This window comes from Hydractinia symbiolongicarpus, chromosome 4 (assembly GCF_029227915.1).
Source record: "Hydractinia symbiolongicarpus strain clone_291-10 chromosome 4, HSymV2.1, whole genome shotgun sequence".
In the NCBI taxonomy this organism is placed as follows: Eukaryota; Metazoa; Cnidaria; class Hydrozoa; order Anthoathecata; family Hydractiniidae; genus Hydractinia; species Hydractinia symbiolongicarpus.
Genome location: NC_079878.1, coordinates 12,069,045 through 12,093,120, shown reverse-complemented (window position 1 = coordinate 12,093,120; position 24,076 = coordinate 12,069,045). Strand labels below are relative to the sequence as shown.

At 33.3% G+C, this 24,076-nt stretch overlaps 2 protein-coding genes across 3 annotated transcripts; both read left to right on the top strand.

Annotated features, from left to right (window-relative positions):
• Positions 1 to 1,981: 1,981 nt before the first annotated feature.
• LOC130642241 (uncharacterized) lies at positions 1,982 to 7,560 on the top strand. Its single transcript, XM_057449330.1, has 7 exons — positions 1,982 to 4,718; positions 4,755 to 4,850; positions 5,054 to 5,225; positions 5,726 to 5,829; positions 5,968 to 6,049; positions 6,242 to 6,387; positions 6,749 to 7,560. Exons 1-7 carry the CDS (start codon positions 4,464 to 4,466, stop codon positions 7,031 to 7,033), a joined length of 1,140 nt encoding a protein of 379 aa, XP_057305313.1. The 5' UTR covers positions 1,982 to 4,463; the 3' UTR covers positions 7,034 to 7,560.
• Positions 7,561 to 8,518: 958 nt separating this feature from the next.
• LOC130641298 (uncharacterized) lies at positions 8,519 to 21,132 on the top strand. Of its 2 annotated transcripts, none has more exons than XM_057448038.1 (8): positions 8,519 to 8,640; positions 14,613 to 14,857; positions 16,099 to 16,788; positions 17,973 to 18,144; positions 18,992 to 19,098; positions 19,182 to 19,263; positions 19,493 to 19,638; positions 20,302 to 21,132. In XM_057448038.1, the coding sequence occupies exons 2-8, from the start codon at positions 14,627 to 14,629 to the stop codon at positions 20,584 to 20,586; spliced, it is 1,713 nt and encodes a 570-aa protein (XP_057304021.1). In that variant the 5' UTR covers positions 8,519 to 8,640; positions 14,613 to 14,626; the 3' UTR covers positions 20,587 to 21,132. The 2 variants fall into 2 exon arrangements, with proteins under 2 accessions (XP_057304021.1, XP_057304022.1); XM_057448039.1 differs by lacking the exon at positions 8,519 to 8,640 and adding an exon at positions 11,015 to 11,433.
• Positions 21,133 to 24,076: the final 2,944 nt, after the last annotated feature.

Sequence of the window (24,076 nt, the reverse complement as noted above, 5' to 3'; positions counted from 1 at the left end):
CAAAGACGGCGGCGAGAAGCAGATTAATAAAAAGCTGTATTTTTATTAGTTGAAAATAAAACAAAGCATTTTCACTTGCTTTTTTAGAAATTGAGAATGTCAACAGACGGAGGCAACTATTGTAGCCTTCATGCGAAGTTGTAAAGAAGTAACTCTTAGAAATGGTAAAACAAAAATAAGCTAATAACAGTTTTAACAGTGCTAATATTAATAGTGAACCTAGAAATACATTTGTCAACAATGACAGATAACCATTTTTCTTAAATATTTACTTGATCCTTTGAAGTTACAGGTGAAATATAGACCAATCAGAGTAAATCATAAAAATCAGAAGAAATCATAAAAACTATAAACGATTGAAAATTTATAGTTTTCTTGGATAAAACTATCAAACTGCGTATAGACGCCACTGAACGTAGGTTTGCAATATATTAATGTAATAAACTTACCATTTGTCCTAGTTGCTTTAGCATCTAAAAATGATATCGAAGTAGTCATGTTCTAGTTGATTAAGGAATTTTATGTTAACGTGACGTAAATTCCTGTATTGCTGAAACAGAGCTAGATGTTCTTGCAAAGTCAACAGAAGAAATATATCATAGACATATCGTCGGTAGAAGATATGCTTATATTCTGAAGGATAGCTGTCAACCCACAGTTCTCCGAAGCTACATGCGTTGGCTAATGTAGGGCCTGATGGCTACCCATAGCATTTTTATCTACCTATTGGAATCATCGTTAAACATGAAATGAGATTCATAAGTGGCTAAGGTTAAAAGTTTCCTAAAGTCTTCCTTATTCAAGCCACCAATGTTGTCACAATTCTCATACATTCAGTTTATGTAAATATCAACAGTTTTACCTAAGTATGTATGTTGGTAAACAATGATGTGACGTCCAAATTAGCCATAAACATTATTGAAGATATTATTTCGGTTTGTCTGTTCAGTATTCATATTACTGTGGAAAGTTTATCATTTCTTGAACATGATAGTTTAGTAGGCGACGTTTCGGGAGTTCCTTCTCCCATCATTCGGGAGATCCTTAAACAATTCACTGTCCTGGTTACTTACTTCACTGGCAAAGTAAAAAGTCTCTATATAATCATTAGTAGTAATAAATGATGTACCTATTTCGAACAAAATTACCTGCTAAAACTTGGTCCTGTCAGATAAAAGTTCTTTCATCTTTTTGATGCACACTTCTTTATCTACTAGAACAACAGAATTGCCTTTGTATTACAAGATTAGGCTCCTTAGATAAGTTAATAAGAGACACAAATTACTCTCTAGGAAGATTTTGTAGAATATCATCATTTTAAGTACGAGATGAAGATAATGTAGCATATTTTACCTTGTTTTTGACAAATTCCAAATCTTCTGAGTTGAGAATATCTAATCCCTTGATGTCCTGATAAAAGCATTCAACTAGGGAGATAATCCCCAAAATTTAAAGCTTCGGGTGGAATAGCAAAATTAAGGCCTTTACGCAATAAAGATTTTTAAAAAGTTTATGCCTAGAAAAATTCAAAATAACATGAAGGTCAAGATCGTTCTTCGGAATTTCATTTTCAACAGGTTTTTGAATTTATTTTTTTTGGATTTCTTTTTGTCTGTGCAGTATGTTGCTTACTAGAAAGACTCAACTAACATGAGTCAACTTAATAAAAGATAAAACATTAGCCAGTGATAAACGTTAAATGTCAAAATCATTAATTAAGCTTCGAATTTGAGACTTCTTTTGATCAATTTCGTCATTAAAGAGTGATCTTTGACATTCTCTGTATGATGATGATCGACCTTTTAGCTACGCGAAAATTTAAAAATTTGTGATAAGATAAGCAGTCCTACAATTTTCTATGAAATCCCAATCCAAGTTAGCTTCCCTCAATACAAAATTGATCTTCTCTAACTTTCGTATCGATTAAACGCAACTGTCTGCATATCTATGTTTGATCACTTTTAGAATTGATTTCGATATTGGAAAGCGCAAGCGTGGAAAAACTAAAGCGGCATTCGTATAACATGATAAGTGTAACGGTAAATAGCGTATTGTAATATACAAAAAAACTTCCAACTGCTATGGTGACCTCAGTACAGTACATTTGTTCTTAAAAGTATATAGATGAATAGATAAATAGATTACAGTAAAAGTAAAGGGAAAAACAAATGTGGACTGATAACCACTTTTCTTAGATATTTCTTTACTCTTTTGAAGTTCTAGGTGAAATACAGACCAATCGCACGAAACTTACCAATTCTTTAAGGTCCACACTTAATTGTTGAAATATTTCTATTATTTTTAGAACACGATCCCGTCTATCTAACTGTTTAAATACAAGTATAGAACAACCGAAGTTCTGTTATCTAGTGTCGTTTATCGTCACACGTGTCGTGAATTCAATTATGGCCAAACAAATAGGCACCAGAAAATAAGGATCAGCGAACATATTGAAATATCGGCCCTCACAGGTAAGTCAATTAATACGAAACAATCTGCTATCAGTGATTATCATAAACAGTGCATCGTTTGCCAACTTTGACATTCTGGTTTTGGGTGAGAAGACTTAGAGTCAAAGAAAGCCTCTTTATAATGAGAGATGCAATTAAATCGGCACAATTTCTTCTTTTTGGATATGGTTTCAATATTTTTTTCACTAAGAATATGGGTAGTATGTGTATTTAAAAAAAATTAAAATTGTACACACTTCTTCATGATGGGTTGATAAATACTTGAAATGTTGAACAAAAATAATATACTAAAGTCGTTATTATTTCCTCAGTTTCAAATTTATTCAGCATTTTTTATGATAAAAAAAATTGGTCAGGTCTTATTTGACTGTCCTGCATATTTCATGCATCTGCTGTACACGAAGTAGTGATTTCGAAGAACTTTCAAACAATACACACCTAATTATAATAGAGATCTATGGTAATTAAAAGTCTGTGTTTGTTGTGTACTATATTGTTTAATGGCAAGAGAAATTTAAGGGAAAAGACAAAAACCTATAGCCTCCCAGCTCACACCTCTCCCAAAGTAGTATTTCAGACTGACTCTTAATTAAAAATGATTTTCCGTCAGTTCAAATTTCCTGAATTACTAATAATACAAAGTTCAATGTCAAATAATTATGTCACGCAACCTTATGACCTAATTGTTGGATATTTACAACAGATCTCTGTCCATTCATTGTTAAAAAACATAAAACATTGACACATCAGCAGTATAACTTGTAGTTGTAATTTGTAAGGATAACGTTGTTCTGATATGCCTAATCATACTCAATGGTAAAGGTTTGAGTTTAGATCGATGTTGCTAAATAGAGAACATTTAACTGATCGTTTTTTTTTTTAACTGTAATTGAGTTTATTAACACTAACCTTCAAAAACATAGCTGCGTTACAATAACGTTGTAAACCCCTGCATATACTTTTATTGTGCAGTGAGACTTTATGGTATTTATTTAAAGAGTAATTATATTATAACTAAATAAATGTTTAAATAAGAAATTATTATACTGTGTTATAGTTATCATTAATCATTGGTTAAGAACGTATAATATGTTTCGAAGAGTTGATAAACGTTTCACAGCTGCATCCCATGTCTTATTCATCAGACGAAGAACTTCTTTTCGCAGCATTAACTTCAGAAGTATTTGGTCAAGATTGTCGAGCAGTTATATAACTAATGATAATGTTATCAAGAATTCAAAGCATATTGATTTGCCTGAAGAAAATCTTTTTTCCTTTTTTGAAAAAAGTGTGAAAGGGTATGGTGATAGAACCGCAGTGGTATGTTTCTTTCTTTTTGTGTTTTACCTTTAACATGTGGTATCAGTGGATGAATCACGTAGCTTTCCCTTTATATTACTAATTAAAAAGTATGCTTTTCTTGACCTTTTATAAACGTCTTGTGGAAACCAGGTTCATAAATGCTTTCATTACAATAACAAAATATAAATTTAACGCCTATATGTTGTGTAACCATAGTTCTGAGTTTTTTTAATTTCTTTCTTCCAAATTTTACAGGTTGATGCTATATCTGGAAGGCAAATTTCTTATCCTGAATTGTTAAAGACGTCAAAGCAACTTTCATGCTTTTATAAGGACAATGGTTACACACAAGGTGATTGCGTTGCCATTCACGTTCCAAACTGTATTGAATATCCTATAACTACGTTAGGTACTGTAGCAAAGGGAATTACATTGACCACTGCAAACCCTGCTTTTACTGCAGCAGAACTCAACAAACAATTACGTAATTCAAATGCAAAACTTTTATACACACAATCCACCTTACTGGACACCGCAAGAAGAGCTGCTGAAAATACCAATACTGATAAACTTATATGCATTGATGAAACTAATTGTAGCGACAGCGGTGTTTTGCAGTTTAAAGATATTTTGAAAGAAGGGTGTGTTGATGAACCAGTTAATTTGAATCCAAAGGAAGAAGTCGCCTTTATGATGTATTCAAGTGGAACAACTGGTTTACCAAAAGGTGTCATGATTACTCATTATAACATGACATCTAATATTCTGCAAAATATAGACTTTATCGGAGAAGATACGAAAACAAGATCATTGTGTGTTTTACCACTTTTTCACGCGACTGGTATGCTCTATGAAATGTTATTGCATCTTGTGAAAGGTTATACAGTATATACATTACCATCGTTTGATCCCCAGACATTTCTATCAGCATGTCAAATGTATCAGGTAAGTTAATCAAAGATACGTTTAAAATTTCTTTAGGTAACATGCATAAACATGGGGATCAGTAGCACAAGTGGTGGGGTGGTTGACTCACCTCTAGGAAGTCGTGGGTTTGATTTGACGTTGGCTTGTTGGGTATGACTTAGCTGTAGCTAAAATGGGAGCTTTTAATACTCTAAATCTGCCTGTATGGTCCCTCGTGGAAAGTATTTACAGAGCATGTCCCTCAAAATTAGTAAAGTTAGTTACATAAAATGAAAATCAAATGCAAACATGAATATAATTTCATCAGAGAGTATAACACACTTTTTTCTATTAATCCCCTTTTTCATTTTTAGGTCGAAAGCTTACTAGCTGTGCCACCAATGATATTATTTCTGTTACATCATCCGCTAGTACCAAACTACGATATTTCCTCCCTTCAAAATGTAGCAGTGGGAGCCGCACCTATCGACAAAAACGTTTTGACAGAATTTACCAAAAAGTTTCCCAAAATACTTATTCAGCAAGGTAACACAAATTTGTCATATCGTTAAGGTAAATTGTTGGAAATTGTATATATGCTTTATAAAATGAGGAATGATTTACGTCCATTATAAAAAATGTGTCGCGCCAAATTCGAATTTATATAATTTTTAGCACGCCGTGCTTTGGCTTGGCTCGGCACCATACTTTGTAAGGAGTAAAAACTTGATTGTGATGCAGGCTGATTTTGGGAACTTCTTAAAGAGTTTTAAAAATTATTAAAAAACAACATTTATTTGTGGTATAACGACATCTACACGAATGTCTGTGACAACACTGTCTATAAAAACATCCTCTGAAAGCCGAATTTTTTTTTACATTTTTTATTGCTCATAAAACATCCCGTGGTTTTAGGAGGCACATAAGCTGGAAATTTTGTAAATTCAAATTTACCGTGGTGAGTTTTAAAACCAAAGAAAATGTAATTGCTTTAATTTGTGTACTGGCAAAATAATTCTTGTGTAAAAGAATATTCTATACTTCAGGTTATGGAATGACAGAAAGCCTGGTCACACACTCACAAGCAGATGGTGCAGCAAATCATAAATACGGATCAGCTGGAAGAGTTCTCAGTAACACTGAATGGAAGGTACAACGTTTTCACATTAACATAAAAAAGCACCTCTTACAAATTAATAATTGCTGAGCGAAATTTTTTCTTTTAAAAAGCAAAAAGTGTTCCAAGAAAAACACTTTCACGAACGTTTTTAACTGTTCTATGTTTCAGGTTCAATGCTTAGAGACAGGTAAAACATTACCTGCTTATCATAAAGGAGAGTTGTATACCAGGGGTCCACAAATAATGAAGGGTAAGTAGAATTAATAAAAGGAACTTTTTTATTTGGCAATTACGTAAGAATGTAGAATGCACTCTTTGTTTTTTTTATGAAGAGGTTGGAGTTGAGGAGACCTACGACCAAGTGCAAGCATGTCGTATAAAAATATTGAAGCTTACTTATAGGTGCCATTGTTGTTGACATAGAAGATTCCGATATCTTTAGGTTACCATAACAACGAAGAAGAAACGAAGAAATGCTTATCAGAAGACGGTTGGTTGCGTTCTGGTGATTTGGGATATTATGATGAAGATTTCAATATATTTATTGTGGATCGTTTGAAAGAGTTGATAAAGTGTAAAGGATTCCAGGTAAAATACTGGAACCTCATAAAATTACTTAGCTACAAACAATTCGTGGGAATCTTTCACGAGGTTAAAGTTATTATTTACCCAGGATAGGCCCTTTAGTTGCTATTGGTACTGTTATCAATGCTGGTCTTGCAAACGGGGGTCCTAGTGCATTTAAAATTCAAATTTAGTACAAGCACAAAAACTACAGAACTAGGCAATTACTTAAAATAGCTATCAGTTCTACTCTTCAATTATTCTCAACATGACTTTATAAGGCATCTGTAAATTTCCTTTTGTGCTTCTATGCATTCAACTCATCTAGTGTGCTAATGTAGTGGTCTTATTTCTACCCAGTCACCAAACAATTTTTATGTCATAGGTGGCGCCTGCAGAACTTGAGGACTTACTACACGGGCACGAAGATATCACTGACAGTTGTGTTATTGGTGTTCCTGACGAAAAATATGGTGAAGTTCCATACGCATTTGTTGTTAAAAAGATTGGATCTGATCTAACAGAAGAGGATGTTCACAAATTTGTAAATGAAAACGTATCTGATTATAAAACACTTCGTGGTGGAGTAAAATTTGTGGATGTATTGCCGAGGTCACCTGCAGGCAAGTTATTACGAAGAGTGCTTAAAGAAGAGTATGCCAGTAAATGAGACGTATGTTGGTATGATGTTATGATTAACAGCTGCTATAAACAGATGGTAAAAAACTCATATATCAATATATAGCAACATAAAATTCAGACAACTGGAAGATTTTAATTCTAGACATAATAACTCTACTTTCCGCACTTAAAAAAAGTTCACTTTTAACTCTTATATCTTTATCAAGATTGATCTTGCACATACTTGAAAGTTGCCATCTTATCACAGGAGACATGCTCCACTGAGTTTTTTAATGTTTTTTTTACTGATTAGCGTCTGGTAGGGACGCTTTAAATTCAATAAATTCAATAGATCTGCTCAGCAGATTCAGTGTATTGATAGCGTACAATATGCGCCAAAATATGTATCAAAGCCATCCAATCAATGCCAAAAATATCAACTTACGGGCCTTTTTTTGGGCTATATAGGTTGATAACTATTAATAGAAAAAAGGAAACAAAATACATTTGCACCTGAAAAAATTCCAAGGCCTGTTTGGGACCTACCTACGATTGAAAAGGCGTGCGGTAACATTGTATATTCAATCAAGTATATAAAAGTAACATGCCTTAAAAAAACGTTAATATTAAAAAAATCCTAAATATATTTAATAAAGGGAAGATTATTTTTTATCTCTAGGGTTTAATCAAGAGAGTGGAAACTGTGTAAACGTGGAAAGCCTTTAATCTTTTTAAATAATGCAGCGCTCGTAAAACCTATCCTCGTAGGTAAAACTTTTAAAATGAATAACCCCACCCTAAGCAACGATTAATTGTTCTGTAATTGTTTCAAAGAAGGTTTACTTCAGAGGAATGTGATTCTGAATAAATTCTGAACCAATGGTTGTCAAGGAAACTATATTAATAAGATAAAATGGTCCTGTTTTTATCAGATGCAGTCAAGCAGGCTAATGGTATAATTACACGACATTAATTATGATTTCAAGTAAGCCTTAAAAGAAAGTCGTCTAATTAAAATATTCATAAAAACAATCCTCAGAAGGGTTCATCAAGTCTAAGCAATACGCTTAGTGTATGGTTAAAAAACAACCTAATTCGAGTCTTTTTATTCAGAATCGGGTCTGGGTATCTCCTAGGATGTCGGGTATCACTTTTTGTCATTCGGCAATTAGTTGAAAATTGGAGGGAAAAAGGTCTTATTATAATTGGATCAGCCTGTTTTAATAAATCATTCTCTTCGGGGCGTAATTTAAGACACAAAAGTGCATCTAATGAAAATAATTATGTCATATAATTAACAGTTGTTTTAAGGTGTCACAATTAAAAATACTTTTCGTAATGTTCGATCAGCAAGTATTTGAAGTTTGGGAAAATAATAGCAGAAACGGCTTTCTTGATTCACCCGAGAATCAACTTAACCATGTCAATAACCCCCGTTATCTTTTTTTTTAATTGAATAATTACTTCACTTGAAGTTAATCATTATCGTGTTTAGAATGAAACTTAATTTATACTTGCCAAGAAAACAAAAGTGATATTTAAAACAAGAGGTGACGTGCTGTATGACTAGCAGGCGAGTAGCTGTACCACTAACAGGTGACTGACTAGCTGTACGACTAACAGGCGACTAGATGTACGACTAACAGGCGATTAACGGTAAGACTAACAAGCGTCTAGCTGTACGGCTAACAGGCAACTAGCTGTACGACTAACAGGTGGCTAGATGGTATGAGTAACAGGCGATTAGCTATACCACTAACTGGCGTCTAGCTGTAAGATTTACAGGCGACCAGCTGTATGACTAACAGGCGACTAGCCGTACGACTAACAGGCGACTAGCTGTCAACAAACAGGCGTCGTCTAACCGTACGACTAACAGGCGACTAGTAGTACGACTAACAGGCGACTAGATGTATGAGTAAAAGGCGACTAGCTGTTGTGAAGCTGTTGTTCTCTGTTTTTTGTCGTGGATAACGTTTGTGTGAAACGATACACAAGTGGCGGCAGTGTAAGATCATATTTCCTCGTAATGTTTTGTTTATTGTTAACACAAGATCTTATCTAAAGAGCTGTTGCCAAGGCAACATTACTATCAGCTTTTGTTGTGATGTACAGTTCTCTTTAAGTTCGTATTGGAGAAATTTATAATTGTTATTGCAGACATTCTAATAGGTAGGTAAACATAATTTGTATTTGTCGCTACTTGTGCAGTTATGTAAGTAATCTAGAAACATTTTGTATTCTTCTTTGTTATCGTTACTTTTCCAAACAAGATAAATTTGAGTTGTTTCAACAGAATGAACTGTATAAGGAAATGTTATTATGCTTAACTTGCTGGGATATATTACTACGAAATTGTTTTGTTATAAGATAAGGGTGTACTTATTTCCAATGCTTTCGTTCCGCATACACTTTACTATTTATCAGAACCAAGTATGTAAGAACGCTGAGGCTGGGATCTTGTCAAAAAGAACACATTAACAGCGTATAGAATTTTTCTAAGAAGCAATCCGTATGTTATTACAATGAAATTAAACCTAACGTCGTCTATTTGTTCTAATCCTAAAATCTTTATAACTTTCCATAAACCATAGTTGTTAAAAAATCTAACTTTGCAATTTTCACGGTAAATTAGAACTTCAAGACTGATAAATTATGGAGAAATAAACTGCAAACTTGTATGTTCTTTTGAAAATGTGAAATATAGGACGAGAGAACGTACGAAATAAGCGAAATCTAATTTTTAAACAGACAACAAAAAAATACCCAGATATTTTTTTAATTTTTTTTAACTGAGATTTTGAATCAATAAAATCAAGACGGTGGAGAGTTCTATATAAATGTACGACAAATATTTACCTAAATTAAAACCAGTTTTTTTAGTTTGTGCAGACCGAAGGTGGAATGATATAACGAAGTTAAACGGGCCATATACCGAAGTTAAGCGGGTCATATAACGAAGTTATGTGGGTCATATAACGAAGTTATGTGGGTCATATAACGAAGTTATGTGGGTCATATATATAACGAAGTTATGTGGGTCATATAACGAAGTTAAGCGTGTCATATAACGAAGTTAGGCGAGTTATAAAACAAAGTTAAGAGGGTCTTGTAAGAAAGTTATGCGAGTCTTGTAACTAAGTTATGCGAGTAATATAACGGAGTTATGCAGGTGATATAACGAAGTTAGTCGAGTCATTTAACGAAGTTAAGCGGATCATATAACGAAGTTACGCATTTCATAAGTTATGCGGGCCATATAACGAAGTAATGCGAGTCATATAACGTAGTTATGCGAGTCATAAAACAAAGTCAAGTGGGTCTTGTAACTAAGTTATGCGAGTCATATAAATAACGAAGTTATGCGGACCATTTAACGAAGTTACACAGGTAATATAACGAAGTTATGCGGATCATATAATGAAGTTAAGCGTGTCATATAACGAAGTTATGCGAGTTATGAAACAAAGTTAAGAGGGTCTTGTAAGAAAGTTATGCGGGTCTTATCTCAAAGCAAAGTGGACTTAAAGTATCCGTTTTCCACGCCGATAACCGTTTTTGGAAGAGTTTTGATATTAGTATAAACTGTTTGATCATCTTTTCATTATTTTTTAGGCAACGTTTTCGTCAAATGTCAAATCTGATATAAAAAAAAACTGTATTTATAACGAAAATGGATAAACAAATTTTTATTCGATGTATACTTTGAAGTTATTTCTTATTCCACAACAAAAACCGGTAATAAAAAAATATCAAACATTCGTATCCTTTTATTTCTAAGGCATTATTTGGGCTCTTAATGCACTAGAGAAGAAAAAAAACTTTTGTTGTTGTGAATGTTGATCACTGGATGGAAAATTTGCTCACTTTTTATATCAACTTTGTTTTATTGATAATTGACTCTGCTTGATGCGCCAGGCTATAAAAATTTAAAGGTTCACCACTGAGTATAGAGTACAGTTGTTTAACGGGTAAAAGTTCTGATAATTATGATAATGCGGTAATTATAAATAACTAATATTTAGTCTAACGGAAATAACAAAAATTAATTACCCATGACTTTTGTGTAATCAAGTCATTACATAAAGGTTTTTATAAGAACAATAAAATAAATTAATCGTGACTTTTTTTAAAAGAAAAATTTTAAATCAGTATGAAAAATCACACAAAAGACAGAATAAAAATAAAAGTTTAGTAAAAGTGACATGTTACTGCGGCTGCTTCTTTAGAAAAAACAACACATCCACTTTGCCTGTTATCATATAGATTTTAGCAAATACGACTGTAGAAGACTAATTTCCGTGTTTTCTTTTCAAAGATTTTTGTAGTAAAATACTGTGTGGCTTTTTGCGACAGCCTTTTGATAGTCTTCAAGCAAGTTGAGCTTCGTAAAGGAGCTTTGTGAAAGATTTTTGCGCGAAAATTGATAGCGAGTTGTTTTTTGAAAAGGTATTGTTTATATAAAGTGCAAATTAACCCTGAAATTATATGTTGCAAGGGACAAGTTATTACTTGAATTTCTTTTAGTCGTAGTTTATATAAGCGAAACTTATCTCGTCCAGGCATGTTAAGGCTATTAAAAATAAACAAAGGAGATTGATGAAATTGAGGTAAAGTAAATAACTTTTTGACAATTTTGTAACAAAGTAAAGTGATATCCAGTCCTTATAACAAGAGTTAAAGGCTTTTTTGCTGTTTTAATTTCAAAAATTTATGAAACTCTATGGCGAGGTTTACTCTTAACATATCTCTTTGACGTTTGGCGTAATAGCATTTTGATAATTAAAGTTTATGCTTTTATCAAAAATTTCTCAACGCTTTTACAACGAGATATGTAAGCTCTATGCCATCTATATAATAATACGCCAGTTCTGTGTCTCTGTTACAGGCAAAGTGGTTGTCTTCATTTTTCTTTGATGTTGCCGAAAATTCATGTCTAATATGTTAAATTTTCTGACGTTACGGCGCGACGTCAATAACACAACTTTCACGTCAATATCTTATATTAAATTAATGAAGCCATTACAATGCACCTAAAACTTTGAGGCCAAATAACTTGGAAACAAGGTGGTGATGTCAATGATTTTTCACCGCGTGGGTAGTTAGGGACCACCTAGGACCAATTTGGGTAAGTTTCCCAAACCTGGATCCCCAAATCCGTTTCGGAAGAGACGGGTTAATGACATCATCAAAAAATCTCCAAACCTCAATATCTCTGCAACCGTTACATGATGCTACGTTACAAGGTACATGATGCTATACATATTCTTAATCAGCGTTTTAAGATCTATACGATGAAGGCAACGGGTATACAAATTTCTTGGAATAATTTTTTGCATATTTATTCGGTTTTGCTGACGTCAGCAAAATTTTTAAACCCTTATATCTCCTTAGGTGTTTGTCCAAAACAAATGATTCTATACATTATTTTAATCAGCTATTCAAGCTCTACACAATAGAGGCAACAAGTAAACAAATTTCCAAGAAAAAATATTTTGTCTCTTGACAGGTCCTTGCTGACGTTATCAAAATTTAAATAACGGTTATTTTTTACTGTTATCCTGTCTAAGTGGATTTTTCCACGGGCTTTATCGACTAGTATTTTTATAATAGTCCAAGAGCTCACAACAGAAGATTTTAGGTCATTTTCCCCAGAAGGTTTGATAGTTTTAAATTGTAGACATGCCCATAAGAAATAGAATTCTTGATGTCAGATCAGGAAGTTAGGGTTCTTCTGGGCAGGAGCACCCAAAAACTGGTCATCCCTTTTCACCATGTGTCTGAACATGATCGTCTGAAGTGGTTTTGGAACCAGAATTTTATGTTAGATTTTGGTTTAAAATTTTCAGCACTACTATGAGAAACTTCCTTTGAAGTATCAACTATGAGGCTTATGTCATGCAAAAAGGTCCTTTTTCACAGTAGACTTTCGACGGTGTCTGAACCCGACTTAGAACCCGAACTTTTTGTTAGATTGTATGTTATTTTGTTTCTTAGAAATATATCTGTCTTTCACAAAAGATTTCATCCATTAGGCTCGTGGTATAAAAATGGGTCTTTTTCACAACTGGTTTCCACGGTCTGAACCCATGACGGAACCAGCAATCAATGTTGAGTCACCCATACTCATATAAAAATGAGGTCTTTTTGGAACAGAGTTTTTGGGTGCTACTTCCCAGAAGAACCCTAACCTCCTGATCTGACAACAAGAATTTTATTTCTTATGGGCATGTCTGCAATTTTAAACTATCAAACCTTCTGGGGAAAATGACCTAAAATCTTCTGTTGTGAGCTCTTGGACTATAACTAAATTCAACTAATGTTTTGCAGATTTTTTTGTATCATCATTAATGATCACAACCAACAATACGATTTTAAAACACATAATTTGCATTGTTTTTAAATCATCTTAACTCTTAAATTTTAAAATTTTCTAACCATTAACCATGGCTAAGCGACGTGGGCAGATACTAAGATTTGCGCCCTTCCCGAATTTCCACATAAAAACAGATTAAAAATAAACAAATAAAGATTCATTTTAAAAACGGGACTTTATCTTGAAAGAACGATTTCTCAACTAAAACGTGCAGCAAATATGAATACATAATATAAGTAGCTAGAGGACTAGGGAAGATATAAACAATATGCTTACTCCAAAAAACGATTTGCTTCCTACAAGTCAGCAAAGACGTTAATGTTTTAAAAAAAATTCAGTACTAAAGTTCCTTAGCTGGTGTTTTTCAGAACGTGTTGTAAATACGAAAGAATTCTGCATTGCAAATTGCTGATAAAGCTGCAACTATTAGGTGATAGCTTTTACAATAGTATACCTCAAAGTTTGACACAACTATCAGTTAACCATACTATGCGCATAAATTTAAAGCAAAACCAAAAAACTGACTGAAAAAGGAATTTTAAAGGGTTTGAGGTTTAAGTCCAAACACTGTCCCGTGTAAAACTCGTCAAAAATTTTCTAAGTTGTGCAAAGTTGAACTGTGAAGTGTAAAATGAGTCTCGTCCTGGTTTCCTTTTTACGTATCAAAAATATACATTCAAGTGTAATCCTATTTTCTGTCATTTTAAGTTTAGTAAAACATTTTCATCTTAAAATAACGCGTTAAGTAACGAAATCTAGCTTAGTTGTTGGTAAATAAAATCTACGAATTCAGAAACAGAGAACGTTGCGTTAAATATTAATACTACATACATCTTAGTTGTCTGGTTGTTTTTGGTGAATGCAATTCCAAAAATACATCGTATTCAGTATATCATAACGCAATGAGGCGACCTGTATGCAGAAACAAACATGCTCAATTTAATCTAACTTGTGTTGTTTGTCGAACAAAGTAAAATGTCGAAGAATAACACTACTTCTTTGCGGTAGATTTATTGTCTTTGCTAAAAATTCTGAAACTTCAGGAACTTCACGAACCAAAAATTACAAGTTTGATCTTCTTTCTACTAATTTGTGTTGGCTGCATCCGCTATGTACACATCATTTTTTTATTTAAGAAAGATCATAATTAACTTGGAATTTAATATCTAGTGAATATACCAGGTTGTTCAACACTTTTTATCGATGCATGAGTTGAAGAAAGACCATAATATCAAATGCGTTATACATTTAGACCTGTAGCGAAAGATGCTGCGAAACTTCACTAAAGGTTATAAAACCTTATCAACTATCCTGCGACCTAGAGTAGCATCAGGGTTATATCAATCAAAAACTAAAAACATATGGCTGAGACAATCAAGCAGTTACATCACTGATGATTACATTATAAAAAATCCAAAAGAAATTCATTTTCCGGAAGAAAACTTTTTCAATTTCATTGAAAAAGAAATTGCAGCTTATGGAGATAGACTGGCGATGGTATGTTTCTATTTATACTATCTTGTCTGTGCGACAGGGCCAACTTTAAAGAAGCAACGAAGTGTCAACTTCTACTCCTGAAGGCAAGGCAATAACTCTGTTTAAACGTTCTGTACAGTGACCTTTCTATTATGCTTGTTTTTTTCTTTACAATGCAAAGCGTATAAGCCACAGGGAGATTAATTTTCGCAGATCTCACCACTTTTATTTATATTTGCTAAAAAAATTTTTCCCGAATTTCAAGAAATGTCAATTCATGAAAATGAATCTTCGTGAAACTACTGGAAATTTGTTGCTAACATTAACTTCATTAGTTGTTATACTTTTAGTTTTTTTTCGGTAAATTTTCTGTTGTTATAGTTGACAAAAATAATTGCCAGTTTCTCTGATAGAAGCAAGCTTAAGGCTTGGCACTAAAGAGCGATAGAAGTTGAGTACTAAAGACACTGGAAAATGAGCGTCTGTTTTAAAGTGATTCACACTATTAGATAAAGGTACTTAATATAAGAACTCTTTTCAGCATGAAATGTAGAAGAAGAAGGTTGCTTTTGCTGCTGCTTTTGCTGCTGCTTTTGCTACACTTACAAAAATTGAAACACAATTTGAAGATAAAAGATTTTGGATACGTGCAATATTCAGGCTACGAAATAAAAAAGGGGAATAAAGCCCTGAAAAGTTTCTAACATTCTGCTAGCTCTTCATCCCCTGCTATGCATGGAGGCTGGTTACGTTTCAAATTCTCTAAAGACATTTTCCTCTGTTTTGAAACACACACAGAATAAATTTAAAATTCACATTTTTGCACGAATGTGGGCACCTTTAATCTCAGAAGAAAACAATGAAACGAGTACTAGAATCTTGTGCTGTTATCAAAATTTTTTGGTAACAGCACTAGGCCTTAGTGTTTGTTAGTGCTCGAAAAACAACACTAATGAGCGACAATGAGCACTAAGGAGCATTTAAACTTATTCTCACTTAGGAAAAAAACACCAGATATCGCTCGCTAGTGCTCTTTACTACTCTTTAGTGCCAGGTGAGAACCAAGCTTTATTAACCTATTTTCTACCTTATTTGATTAAATAGAGCAAAATAAATTAAACCTTAAAATAGATCTTTCGCGAAAACTAATCTTTGCGAAATATATATTTTGAACCTTGCAAAAACAAGTTTTCGAGAAAATTATTCAACTTAAGGTCTGCTGTGTTTTAATCATTCAAGTTAACATTTTTATTCGTTTCTAGGTTGACGCTATTTCAGGCAGTCAAATGACATACACCGAATTGTTAATGAAGTCAAGACAGCTTTCCTATTTTTATAAGAACAATGGTTACAAACAAGGTGATTGCGTTGCCATTCACGTTCCAAATTGTATTGAATATCCTGTAACAGCATTAGGTACTGTAGCAAAAGGAATTACATTAACTACTGCAAACCCTACGTATACTGCTGAAGAACTCAGTAACCAGTTAAGGAACTCTAATGCTCGGATTTTGTATACAAAATCCACCTTACTGGACACTGCAAGAAGAGCTGCTGAAAATACCAATACTGATAAACTTATATGCATTGATGAAACTAATTGTAGCGACAGTGGTGTTTTGCAGTTTAAAGATATCTTGAAAGAAGGGTGTGTTGATGAACCAGTTTATGTGAATGCAAAGGACGATGTTGCTTATATGATGTATTCAAGTGGAACAACTGGTTTACCAAAAGGTGTCATGATGACTCACCATAACATGATATGTAATACATTACAACTTGCTGATGGCGTAACACCACACAAGTTGACAAAGGCGTTGTGCGTTTTACCAATGTTTCACATATATGGCTTGGTATATATTATGTTTGTTCACCTTGTGAGAGGCTTCACTTTGTATACATTACCATCTTTTGATCCAGAAACGTTCCTATCTGCTTTACAAAATCACAAGGTATGTGATTATTTTTTAATTAAAAGCTCACCTTCCGTGAAAAAAAAGATAAAAAGAGAAGAGAAAGAGATTTAAAAGTTATTTATAAAGTCTTTTTGGTTTCTAAGATAAATGGCATTGAAAGTTTAACTAATTAATTATATAATTCCATATCGCTAATTATGCTAAATTATAACAACGTAAGTTAAATGCTTCGAAACAACTGCTGGTATCAGTATAACTAGGTATCATGTATGTAATTATATGTTCAAAATATCAAAATGAATAGGTGAAAACATATTTAAATTACCACACACCTTGATAAACTCTGAAGCAGCACTTTATTTATATCAATTACATGACGTCATTAATTATTTGGCATAATTTTCAGAACTTCTCAGGCAAAAATAGTGAAAACTAATCAGATTTTTCAAAAAAATAAAATAAAAATAGACAGTTTTATAATCTCTTTTATATGAACAAAACTTGTATTTTGAGGTAAGTATATAACCTTTTGTTTTGAATTAAGACTTGCCTTGACGTTTCCTCCAATTTAATTCGGAATAGATTTTTGGCATAAAAATTACTCATCAAAAAGTTGTTTACGTCAGCACGTTTTTTAACTAAATTTTATTGGTCAAATAAATTTAAAATAATAATCCCAAATACGTATTTCTGTATTCTGACACTGGTCAAAGTATCTAAGTTCACACAGAAAAGTTTGCATTATCTTAGGACGTTGGAAATTAACTTAAAAACAATCTTCTTGGTGAGAAATTCGTCGGTTAAAAATGACGCATCGCCATTGATCAGTTCTATTTGTCACGCTTGAGTTGATTAACGCGAAGGATGAAATTAACCCGACCTTTTTCGACACCTATTTCTAATGTGTCAACTACAGGAGTAAAAATATTGCCCGTAAGGTACTTAGAAAAAAAAAGTTTTGTTGCGAATTTATTGTCTTAAATGTGAGCAAAATAAACAGTAAGAAACCAGGATGGTTTCAAATAATTTCAAAAAGAATGTGTGTTTTGTGGACGCAAATTGAGTCGATGAGACAGGAAAGATTTTGTAAAACAGAACATATGATATGGTGATCTGTCTTGAATGTTGACAAATTTAGAATGTGTATCAGATTAAATAGAGAAATGCAAAGCAATATAGAATATCTGTAATATTCCGTTTTCAAAATTTTAAATTTGTAGATTGAAAAAGTCTCTACAGTTCCCCCGATCATGTTATTCCTTTTAAACCATCCAATGGTGAGCAAGTACGATGTTTCACATTTGCGAAATATAACAGTAGGAGCTGCACCTGTGGATGAGAATGTACTGAACGGATTTCATAAAAAGTTTCCAAACATACATATTCTTCAAGGTATGGGTCACAACATTCGTGTTGCAATTTAAATTGATAAACATCACATCGCTTTGTAATATCCAGAATTTGAATTTACAGTATCCTATTTCACTGTCTTTCAATTTTAACTATGTTGTGGTTTCCATATAAGTACGCGCTTGATCAAATTAGACTAAGCAGTGAACTAATAGTAGAGATTTTCGACATCCCATGTTATTTACAGTAAAACTGAAATCTCATATGTCTTTCATCACAATGCTGAAGCAGGTTAGGAAGTGTTGTGGCAGAAACGTTTTGTCGATAGTCTCACGTATTAAGGAACAGCCTTTCTTTTTTCTAATTTTACACCGAATAATTATTTAAACAAATAAATGTGGATGAACACTGGTAAATTTTAACCGCAGTTTTACTAATGTTGCAAGTTTCTCATTTTCAGCTAAGCAACTTTTCTAGACAATTTTATAGCAACTGATTTTTTTAACTCGTAAACTCAAACGAGAATAACTTTATTTATTGTGTAACTTTTTCTTCTTCATCACTTATATATCTTCATCCTCTAGGGCAGGCAGGTGGGTATCACAACGCTCTCCATCGACTTGTGAGTAATCTAAAATACCCGCATACTTTAATAACTTATATCGTGTGATATCAAAGCGGCGTGTTAAAAATTAAATTTTTGGAAAGCCTTATGCAGAGGAAGCGTTTTTCACCAATCTGAGTGGCAAAACTTTCTTCAGTGCATCATCCCTAATTTTGCAAATAATACTGTATTAGTTTTCCTAGTCTGCATCACCTCCCAAAGGCGTGAGTTCCTACAACGACCCTGCGACAGTTATTGCTTAACACCTGACGTTTCTCTTGTTAGGTTATGGAATGACAGAAAGTATGGTCACACACATGCAAGATGAAAATGCGCAAACAACACATAAGCATGGCTCTGCAGGAACTGTTGTCAGCGGTGTAGAATGGAAGGTATCGTGTTATTAAATTAAAACCTTTTAAAATTTTGTTAAATTATTGCATTATATTAATTATAACATTTATTTTGCGTGTAGGTTCAATGCTTAGAGACAGGTAAAGCTTTGCCAGCATATGAGAAGGGTGAGGTGTGTACAAGAGGACCACAAGTAATGAAAGGTAACAGTATGGAGATTTGTGTACATCATATAGGACGAAATTCAAATCCGTTTATATACTTCAACCTCCAAAAGATTTTTGTGCTCTTCTTGGAGCGCCAAGGGGAAGATAATATATAAACCAAGTCTTTGTGTTCTTGAATATCTATTTTAACTAGCTAGTTCATCTTGTAATTATTCACATTGACCACAAATTGTTGATATTATTAATTTCTAAATAATGAAAACAGGTTACCATAACAACGAAGAAGAAACAAAGAAATGTTTATCAGAAGACGGTTGGATGCGTTCTGGTGATTTGGGATATTATGATGAGGACTTCCATATTTTTGTTGTGGATCGATTAAAGGAACTGATTAAGTGCAAAGGTTTTCAGGTAAAATAAGCTTTCCTAAAAGCTGTTTATAGGATAGGTGGCACGGGTCAATTGCCAGATGAAACATTCGCCGAGAATAAAATATAATGAGCTATTAACGTTCGGTACAAACACTTTATACTTTAATTTTTTTAAATTTGTGGGAAATTAGTGCCTGAAATTTGACTCGTGCACCAAAACCCCTTGAAGTCCAATTTTTCAACAGTAGAATATGTATGAAACTCTCTACACATGCGCAGTAACTTTTTGTACATGCGCAACAGTTTCATCTAGGGTAAATCGTGTTTACACGAGTCTCTTCTTGTGCGAACGCAACACAATTTGCCATCATAAAAAGGGTATATAAAAGACTCCAGAGATGCGCGCTGTATATGCGCACAAGATGCAACAAGCTGATTAGTTGCTTCTTATTTGAGAACAAAGGAGTCTAAAAGAACCTTTTTTGTTAAATGTAGAATTTTGGATCAAACTTAGCCTGTCATAACAGAGGGGTGAGTTGGGAGGGTTTGTGCAAGATAAAGTCACATTGATTTCCTGGGTTGTTTAGATGGTCCTTTAAATATATGATTTTATATAATACTGGCATTCTCCTTTATTCTAAGGTTTCACTATTTAATTAATACAAAATAATAAATCTTTTTATTTTAACTTATTCGATATTAGGTGGCGCCTGCAGAACTTGAGGACTTATTACACGGGCACGAAGATATCACTGACAGTTGTGTTATTGGTGTTCCTGACGAAAAATATGGTGAAGTTCCACGTGCTTTCGTTGTTAAAAAGAACGAATCTGGTCTAACAGAAGAGGATGTTTACAAATTCGTAAATCAAAACGTATCGGATCATAAACAACTACGTGGTGGAGTAAAATTTGTGGATGCATTGCCGAGGTCACCTGCAGGAAAATTACTTAGAAGAGTGCTTAAGGAAGAGCATGCTAGCAAATAGTATCACAAGCGATTACTTAAATAGTGGCATAATTATGTATAGAATTCGGTATCACAATAACAACAAACATGTTGTAAGGGTGTAAAGAATATTAACGATATTAGATTTTAGTATCACAGACTAGTTGTGAATAGCGTGTAACGCTTTGTGGATTTATTTGTACTCCTCCTTTTGTCTCTCTAACAACGTATTTAACCGACGATAATTTTAAAGTTATGAAAATTTTCAACCGACAAAAAATTTGTAACAATTAAAATAACGCTGTCGACTATGAAAGTAAACTCTATATTGAGCGGAAGTTCCTTTCGTGAACGAGGCTTTATCTTTTCTCGAGGAAACCTAGTACAACTGTCTTTGAAATTTATGAGGATTGATTTTTAGTTCTTTATTGAGTTAACTTAGTGTTAAAGAATTATTGTAATAGATGATAATCAATAGTAGTATAGAATAAAAATTTAAGGTTTTCACTTGTAATTTTTCTCATTTAAATTGATTTCGTTAAAGTGATAAATATTTTTATCCACAAAAATTTAAACTGGAAAATTTAATCTCACAAGCTTTTACTGATAAGTCCTAAAATTACAATACTCGTCGTAGAAAAATTCTTCTCCTAATGGAATTTTTGTAAGTTAGAAAATATTTTGACTATAGTGTATAAAAGAAAATGGAAAAATGAAACTTCGCAAGCGAGTTGTTTTTATATGTAGACTAGGTTTCCTTGCTTCAATTTTATCTAATCGGCCCTTATTAGCAACTAAAAAAGGTGTATTGATTTGCCAAATATTGTGCACAAACCTACAAGAGACAATCAAGGAGCGCACTTTAGATTTTCTTCCTTGCAATTTGACGCAGACATCATCTATTGTCACTGCAAGCAGACTTGTTCACTGTTGTTTTTAAAGTCATTTCCAAAAATATTATATTGACTATTAAGTGCAACAACTTGATTACATATCCGTCAAGTAAACCATCTCTGAAATTTCAAGGTACAAACAAACTGATTAAACTGACTGTTAGATCATCTCATGGTTGGAACACTGTGACCGAGCAAGAATTTGATAAATTAGCAAACAACAGCGAATGCAAAATTTTTAGAAAAAGCTTTAGAAAAGAAAAGAAGTTGGACTAACCTACCTTACGACGGTATCTTAAGTCATTAAAAAGCTACATCTGTTGCATGGGGGTAAGTAAAATCGTTGAGGAAGAGATTCTCCAACAGCTAAAGAAAAGTTCTTAACAGCCTGGTGCCACAATGTAATCCTGTCTTGCGCGAGCAATGTGGTTTTATTGAATTTACTGTCGTGTTTCTAATAGTGTATGGCAGTATTAAATTGCTATTTTTAATACGCCTTATAGAATATAACGTACTGTGTGCGGGACCATTGTACTTTTCTCAACCCACTCATGTAAAATATGTTCACTTTGTTTTTTACAAGAGGAAATTCTGGAAATATTAAGGATTGAGTGAGAAATATTTTAAAAGAAAGACGCTGTGTTACTTGTGTTAATTGTATAAGCACGTTTCTCGTTTTTTCACCTTTATATCGATACTTATTACCACGCTGTTCGCATTTATTTCAAGTATGTTCTGCTGAGACTTTAAAACGTTTTCCTTCCAGACAGTAGGTCGGTTACCAAAACATAGAGCTTTCTTTATTTAAAAACAAAACTTAAAGATACGATTGAGAGCATAGGGAACAAATAAAATTCAAATGATTTATTCCTCATTTAAATTTTGCTTGATCTTAGACATTGCTTAAAGGTACCGAGAGGTTTATTTTAAATAACTTTTACATCTCTGGGCAAAGCGGGTGCTTTTTTTAAACCTATCACTACCACTTAGATCCTATAGTTTTGTTAAAGGCTTACCAAAAGAGAGGTTTGGTTGGTACAGATTTTAACTTTCCAATATACTATTTATTTTACCCGCAGATGCACTATATTTATTTTCATAGCAATATGCGGATTTGATGCACTTGTGTTTCGCTCTACTTAAATTGCACTTAAAATTATTTTGGTTTTGTGATAAGGCGTTTTGACCTCTATCTTATCCCTGCGTTGACCAAAGTGTCTGCTATAAAGGATGTCTGCCATAAGGAATTTTTTCTGTCTTTAGCAATGAATCTTATGCTTGCTTGAAACCAGATTTAAGTTTTTTTCACATTATTGAAAAAGTTGACCACTATAGAGATTTTTCGAACCGAACATGTTTAAGCAGTTTAAAAAAAACATTTATCAATGATGTTGGGTTTCATCGGATTAAGCATAACGAAATAGCAGACTCGAAAAGAAGCGACTTGGCATTCCAGGGTACACATTTAAAAAATGAAATACATGGCTAGAGCCAAAAGTTACTGTCGAGTTGGAAAAAGCATCAAATATGTTTTTGTTACCTAAACTGCGTTTCAACCACTATGAACAGTTTATCAATTGCTTGATAAGATGTGACTTCGCAGCTGATAAAAATTATATGCAAATAAAAAAAAGAAATTCCTGACCACTTGTTAATCGATAAGTCAACATGACAACAGGCGTGATGCCATGCAAAAAATGTTTTAACTTTTCTTAAGGTAACTAAAAATGATGAACAGTCACTACATCTCAGCCTCTAAAATTGTATGCTTTAGAAGTTATTACAAAAAAATGGAAATCCCCTCCCCAGCTGAAATAGGGTTAAGATGTACAACTTGTTCGTGTATATATTTTATAATTCATTGGATTTATAGGATAATTGAGAGAAATTAAGAACATACGACGCCACGGCGGTCATTAGCGGTGATTATTGCAGTAACGGCAGGTTTTCAATAAGAAGAAAATAATAGTGCATAATTTCTAAACATAAATTTTAAACGAAATACGACTAACTAATTTTATAATATTCGTCAACTGGAAAAAAATGTCATCGTTTCTGTCTGACAAAGGGATGTGACATAAGATATGCGAGGGCAAGAATAAATTCCACGATGGTGTACAATACACGGTAAAATCAGAGCCACCGATTCTGCCATAAGCTGGAAATACCACTTGGAGAAACATTGATATCTTCTACCATTGAGTTAAGACTTCTCTATTCTTCTCGATAAGTTTCGTACTGTATTTAGCTGTCATTTTTCTTACTTCAGTACCAACTACTGTTATATATCATGTCGAATGTGAAAAAAGACGATGATTACCGTATTTAAATTGTTGTTCCACAAAATAATTTGTCAGTTACTTCGGTGTAAATAAAAACACAGACTACTCAGCCAGCCTTTATCCTACTAAAGCTAAAATAGTCAGCCTTCATTTTTTAATTCGAGGAACAAGTACTCTTAGCTTTTCAATCGTGGGCCAGTTCGTCTAAAATGAGCAAATTAGAAAGCAAATGGATAGGTGAGTATCAGTGACCGTACAATGTTCGAACCCACACAATGGCTAATTCGTATATTTTTTACGTATACTGTAGACGTCCGTTAATTCGAACACGCAAGGGACTAAATTATTTGTTCGA